General features: G+C 30.5%; 1 protein-coding gene across 2 annotated transcripts in view; it reads left to right on the top strand.

Moving 5' to 3' along the window:
- The first annotated feature begins 430 nt into the window (after positions 1–430).
- The window catches only part of Wwox (WW domain-containing oxidoreductase), a 28,758-nt gene continuing 22,129 nt past the window's right edge, over positions 431–7,059 (top strand). The window contains exon 1 of one of the 2 annotated variants that reach the window (XM_075356319.1): positions 431–675. In XM_075356319.1, the coding sequence (XP_075212434.1) occupies positions 581–675 (95 nt within the window). In that variant the 5' untranslated portion in view covers positions 431–580. Of the gene's footprint in view, positions 676–1,485; positions 1,559–7,059 lie in introns of those variants that run through there. The other variant, XM_075356320.1, reaches the window with a different exon arrangement.

Here is a 7,059-nt window from a genome sequence, read left to right as displayed (position 1 = left end):
AAGAACACCGGTGTCCACAGTCTCGTATTCAAATCCATATAAAAGCAACACCTCTACAAGTACTCCAACCTTAGAACTCTCGACTTCAAAAATCAACTAAATTTGCGATGAATTCAACCACTAGAACAACCCGGCGGGTTTTTCCTTTTATTTTGGTTGTGATATAATTTGGATTTCTTGCTATTTTGTTCATGTTACTGGGCCTAATCATTTTATACGTTTTTTATATGCTTTCCTTATACGTAAACGATTTAACTTGTGTATATTTTATTTAGTATTGCTGGGGACCTTTCTTCATGTGAATATAATTATCTGATTCACTTATGGTCCCTTATAAGCGGGACAGATTGTAAATAAAAATAGGGACAAAAAAAATTTTCCGCTTAACTACTGAGTTGGCAAAACTTATGCAGACTGTAGCAATCAGCTGACATATTGCGAGGCTAATATTTCATAGGTTATGTTTACATTTTTCCGCGTAAGATTTAACATTATTTAACTTCGAAAAAATTAATCTTTAACTACATTTATAGTAAAAGTAAACATCTATCACGATTCAGTAATAATTTCCTTTTCTTAAATGGCAGCAATATTACCAGATTCTGATAGTGAAGATGAACTGCCTCCGGGTTGGGAAGAAAGAGTTACTTTAGACGGAAGCGTTTATTATGTTAAGTTAGTATTTGTTTAGGTTTGACACCGGTATTCATCTTTTTATAATTTTAACTTTAACATTTTATTGATTAATTTTACTTTTGTAACTAGCCTGTTCTAATGTTATATTAATTTGTATTTATAATAAATAAATTATGTTATCAGCTAACTTTGATTCGAAGTTTGTTAGTTTTTATTTGAACTTTTAATCGTATTTTTCGAAGGACGTTCCGCTGGTTGGTATTTACGGTTTGTTATCGTGTGGGAATTTTAATTTTGTTTAACTAATCTACATAGAATAGTTAGGTAAAAACTATTGTTTTTGTATAATTACTAGAAATCTATGGATTTTTTTACAATTTTATAAAAAAATGCTGGTTTTGTGTTTATGAGAAAATAATTTGTATACGAGTTATTTTTAATTTATACTTATTTATATGCTCTGGATATATTCATACCTGAATTCAAATTGTCCAAGTTCGTGCGTAGCTTGACGGTAAGCTCGTAAGATTAGTATAGCATATAAGAGAGTTATTTTGTTAGGAATTCTGATTAGATTAATAACATTACTATTACTAATTCTAATTACTATTAATGTTACTGTCACTTTTCGACTGTATTAATGAGTAAAAATTACTGATGTTATCGAACATGTAAGATTTTCGCAATATTTACGCATTTCGATCTGTGGGACAGGTGGTTTGTGAACAGGTGATCAGATAACAACGTTAATAAATCGGGGTCTTGAGTGTATGGAATGTGGATTGGGATGTATTGCATTTTTTTCGTTTTCAGATAGACATAGTCTTAGAATTTTATCTTGAAATCGGATTTATGAAAAAAGGGAAAACCGATTAATGTAGATGTACAGAACGTCGTTTCATACCCAAATCCTCGATTTCTAGTAGGTCTCTTCGTCTGTTTCAGCCTATAATGCCTCTACTGTAAATATAGTGGTGCTAGTGATTATACTTTTGTTTTCATTTTAAAAAAAACGAGTGATATCATTTGATTTAACTGTTTAAAAACTTTTCTGTGTGTTTTAATCGAAAACAAATTTTTTTTATTATCAGTATTTGAGAAATACTTTTGTATATTTAAAAAAAAATTGAATGTGTTTTATATATATATATATATGTGTGTGTGTGTGTGTAATCTGATAAGCAGAGTTCTGCTAATTGAAGAAATGGGTTTTTCACGTATTCTTTTTTAACAAAAATTAATGTGGTTGTTTACATTTCAACCACATCATATTATGCTTAGTGAATTATCAATCTTCACATCAATTTTAATCAGTCTAAAAAATTAATGCTGTTTTATGAAACTAATTGTAAAATAAATGCTGCTGGCATTTTTGCTTTAATTAGGCCTAAAAATTTAATTAAATTTTTATTGAACATAGAACACTAAAGATTTTCCTATTGTAACTATACATACTACTAATTTATTATGTAATTTCATAAAAACAACACGGAATGAAAACATATAAAAAATAGTTATTATTTCAATGACAGGAAGCTACTGAGTAGGTGGTGGTGTATGGTTTGTTGTTCATGAGCAAATAGTAAGGTGTGGTGATCTTAGTGTTAAGGTTAAGCCTTGTCTTAACTTAAGATTAAACAAAACTTTTTTGTCATGAACTGGCATCTTACTTCTAATTTCCTATTTATTTAGTCCATCAGAAGAATTTTCAGGAAGTTAAAAAAAGCCTTTTGAAATATCATGCACCTATTTACATTCATTTCAATAAAAATTCTTTGTTTTATATGTTCTATTAAGGTGTTTCAAGTATAAACAAGAATTTTTTCCTACAAATTACTTTTTTTACTTAGTAAAATTATGACTGTTATTTTTTGTAGTAGCCCCTTGGAACGGTAATGATCTAAAAATTCAAAACAGTAAATTAGTCGAGCGCAACACTTACTATTAAATCAGAAAATTTGTTGTGGAATTTTTTTAATACTGATCTCCATATTTTACCCTTCTGATTTTTTAATGCCGATCTCCGTGGCAGAATATAGCGTCTTGGCCTTTCATCTGGAGGTCCCAGGTTTGAATCCCAGTCAGGCATGGCATTTTTCAATGCTACAAAAATTCATCATCTATCAGTAACTGTAAGTGGGCATTTGCCTGTTGATGAATAAATAAATGAATACCAGTCTCGTAAAATTATTTTGGTTGGTTCATGAAGTATTTCAGCTGTATTCACCTTCAATAAAATAACCTATCATTACTCAATATTTTGTCCTTTAAAAATCCGTCTTCTTGTTCAAATAAGTATCAGAGCCAATTCAGGGCTATATGGTGGACGATTAATGTCCCATTTAAGTTGATGAAATTATCATTGTTAAATCAGCAGTATGATGAAATATCTGGAAGGAATAACAAAACTGAGTTTTGTTTACTCATCATTTGGAGAAGACAGTTGACCTCTCTGTTTCATTTATTGTAGTTGAATTTATGTGAATTTTTTTAGAGGTAACATTTAGATGAATATTTTCATGTTTAAGTGAACAATTTTCGTAGGGTAATTTTTCAAAGAAGAACAGTTTCTCAGCCTCAATTTTTTTTTTGTGCATTTATATATAAGAGTAGTTACTTTATAGTAAATGTTGATTGTGATTACCTTACCCTTTTAAAAAATTAATTTTTCAGCTGCAATATTGCTCTTGGGGGACTACATAAAAATCTGAAATTGCATATATAAAAGGTCTCTATAGAATCAAACTTCAGTATAAATTTCAGAGAAATTTTTAAGATTCAACCCAAAGTAAATTTTAAAAAATTGTGAATTTGAGCAAAAAATGTTTGATTTCTGTATTTTGATAACAATACAGGATATGCATTAAATTATGTGTGATAAATATGCTTACAAAATTATATAATATTAAATTTAAAGGCACATGAAATACAAAATCTTCAAAAATGTAATTAAAACAGCAGTCACGTAAAATTAAATATTGTTTTCCTGAACTATTTTAGTACTGAATTAACAATTAATAAACTGACAACTATATAATGTCTTCTCACTTTTAATCAATTTTTATTTTAATTTTGAGTAAATGCTCTGAGATATCTTCACAAAGTTTGGGTGTGATGTTAAAAATGTGCCTAAACATATTGGTGAATTGCAGGGGAGTCAGCTTCTTCAGTATATTTCTGATTGGTACCCAAACTTGGTCTTTTTAATTTTTTGGAATGAAGTTCTTGTCCGGGAGGATAATAAAGTATAACATGCACATCTTTGTTTCAGTCATCTAAGTTGTTCACTTCTGCAGTTCACCACTGACCATCATAAACACACTTGCATGTGTTTTTATTTTGAAAGGTCAATGGCACTACTTTTGCAGCTTGATGAAATCACTATCAGATGATAACGATGTGACCTGACATTTTAGAGCATTTTCTGATTGAGGTATAAAACAATGAAATGATCTAGTGTATAATTTTCTGACAAGTGTTGTATCTTTCCTCTAAGTATTGGAACTGAGTTCTTGGATTTCCTCAGTTTTCACAAAAATATACGTAATTCCTTTAATATTGTCTTTGCAGAATTTAAACATTTCTTGAGTTGTCAAGATATGATCTTTTACAAGGCCACTGTAAATAAGACTGTCACAGTGCTTAATACTACCCCCTATACCATCACAGGCATTTTTCCCAAGAACACGATGGAAAAAAATTGCCATTCTATGTGTAAATTCCAAAATTTACTTTGTGATAGCACTTATTTATAAAATTTTTTAAATTTTTTATTGGCTTGCAGTCCCATCAGAGAAATAGATTAATTTTGTTATAGAAGGATGGCATTCTTTAATGTAATCTGTTAATTGAAGTTGAAATGCATGAATTGTTGAGGTATTGTGTTCTAGATGATCATTAATGACACAAAAGCTAAGCTCTTTACTTTCTCTTAATCTGTATAATAAAACACAAATGGATGAAATATTGCCTGCTTGTTACCTAGTGGTGCCCTTGTGCTTTATCTTGTATAACAAAGGAACAGCTTACTGAAAAGTTAGCCAGAACAATGCATTCATCATATGACAAGATTCGTTTTTTGCCTTTAAAAAATTTTCCTTGTGATTTTGCAGTAAAATGAGGAACCTTTAAATCTTCAAATTTAACAATCAATATTTCAAAGCATTCTTGTGATTTTACAATTGTCGTCTATCTTGTATCAACCATTATTTGTATTCTATATTGTTTGGCATTGAATTTTCTTCAGACACTTCAAACATGTCAATCAAGGCCTGTTTGCTTGGACATTCTTGATATTTTCTCATCATACAATCATAATTATCTGTTTTGCACGCCAGAATTTCCAAAAGATCTTTATAATCAACTTTAAGATTGGCACCATCGATCGTCAACTTTATGTTCTGGTGGTATAAATAGACACATACACTGTGATTACCAGATACCCCTGCAACAACACACCATTTTTGTCGTAACTCACAGAATTTCTTCAAGTTTTAATGTCAGGATTCTTTTTAAACTCAGAAAATAGCACATTTAAATTACAAAGTATTAACTGTTATATTTTTGAACCTTAGTACCATTGTCCTTCAATGAAACTCAATCACTTTTCCCAGGCATCAAACAACCATTTTCATCATCTTCAATTTTTTGTCTTCAGTCATTTGACTGATTTCATGCAGTTCTCCAAGCTGTCCTATATAGTGCCAGTTGATTCATTTTGGTATACCCCTACATCCTACATGCCTAACAATTTGTTTTACATATTCCAAATGTTGCCTGCCCGCCCAATTTTTCCCATCTACCTGTCCCTCCTATATCAAAGTGACTATTCCAGGATGTGGCCTATAAGTCTGTTTCTTCTTTTAACTGTATTTTTCCAAATGCTTCTTTCTTCATTGCCACAACACCTCTTCACTTGGCACTTATCCACCCATCTGATTTTTAACATTCTCCTGTAGCACTATATTTTTCAAAAGCTTCTGATCTTTTCTTTTCAGGTACTCCGATTGTTCACTTTTCACTTTCATATAAAGCTAATGTTTTTCTGACATTTAAATTAATTTTTGATGTAAGCAAATTATATTTCTGACTGAAAGCTCATTTTGCCTGTGCTATTCGTCATTCTATATCGCTCCTGCTTCATCCATCTTTAGTAATTCTACTTCCCAGATAACGAAATTCCTCTATCTCCATAGTCTTGTCTCGTCCTATTTTTATATTTAGTGGTCCATCTATGTTATTTATACTTTCATTACTTTTGTTTTGTTCTTGCTTATTTTCATGCAGTAGTTCTTGTGTAGGAGACTTCATCCATGCCATTCATTGTTTCTTCTAAATCTTTTTTACTCTCAGCTAGAATTACTATATCATCAGCAAATTGTAGCATCTTTATCTCTTCACCTTGCACTCTTACTCCAGATCTAAATTGTTCTTTAATATCATTAACTGCTAGTTCTATGTAAAGATTAAAAAGTAACGGGTATAGGGAACATCCTTGCTAGACTCCCTTTTTTATTAAGGCTTCTTTCTTATGTTCGTCGATTATTACTGTTACAGTTTGGTTCCTGTACATGTTCCTCTATAACACCAGCTTCTAATTCATATCCTCCTTATTACTCTTCAATATATTCCAACCACCTATTGACCTTCTCTTTCATATTATAAATCAGTGTACCATCTTTATTTAATACATTTTTAGATTTTAATTTATGTACCACAAAATTTTCTTTAACGTTTCTATATGCTTCATTTACCAATGATCATTTCTCTTTCCACTTCTAAACACTTTTCTTTAATCCACTCTTCTTTCGCTAATTTACATTTCCTGTTTATAGTATTTCTTAATTGTCGGTAGTTCCTTTTAACTTCTTCATCACTAGCATTCTTATACTTTCTATGCTGATTTAAAAATTTCCTTTTTAATATTCTCCCATTTTTCTATATTTTCTACCTTATTGTTTTTTCTCAGACCTCTTGCGATGTCCTCCTCAAAAATCTTCTTTACCTTCTCTTTTTCAAGCTTTTCTAAATTACATCTGACAACTTTTCTTCAGGTTTTTAAACCTCAATCTACAATTCATTATCACTAAATTATGTTCGTTATCAATGTCTGCTACAATATATGCTTTGCAGTCAAGGAGTTGATTTCTAAATCTTTGTTTAATCATGATATAATCTATCTGATACCTTGAAGTATCACCAGGCTTTTTCCATGTGTATATTCTTCTATTACGATTTTTAAACTGGGTATTGGCAATTACTAAATTATACGTCGTGCAAAACTCAATAAATCAGTCCCCTCTTTCATTCCTTTTGCCCTGCCCATATTCACCCACAATGTTTCTTTCCTTGCCTTTTCTGATTCTTGCATTTCAATCTCCAACTATTATTAAATTTCCATCCCCTTTTATGTGTTTAATTGCT

This window comes from Lycorma delicatula, chromosome 2, assembly GCF_047948215.1.
Source record: "Lycorma delicatula isolate Av1 chromosome 2, ASM4794821v1, whole genome shotgun sequence".
Taxonomy (NCBI): domain Eukaryota; kingdom Metazoa; phylum Arthropoda; class Insecta; order Hemiptera; family Fulgoridae; genus Lycorma; species Lycorma delicatula.
Note: the sequence above shows the minus strand (reverse complement) of the source record. Positions and strands in the feature narration are given on the sequence as shown.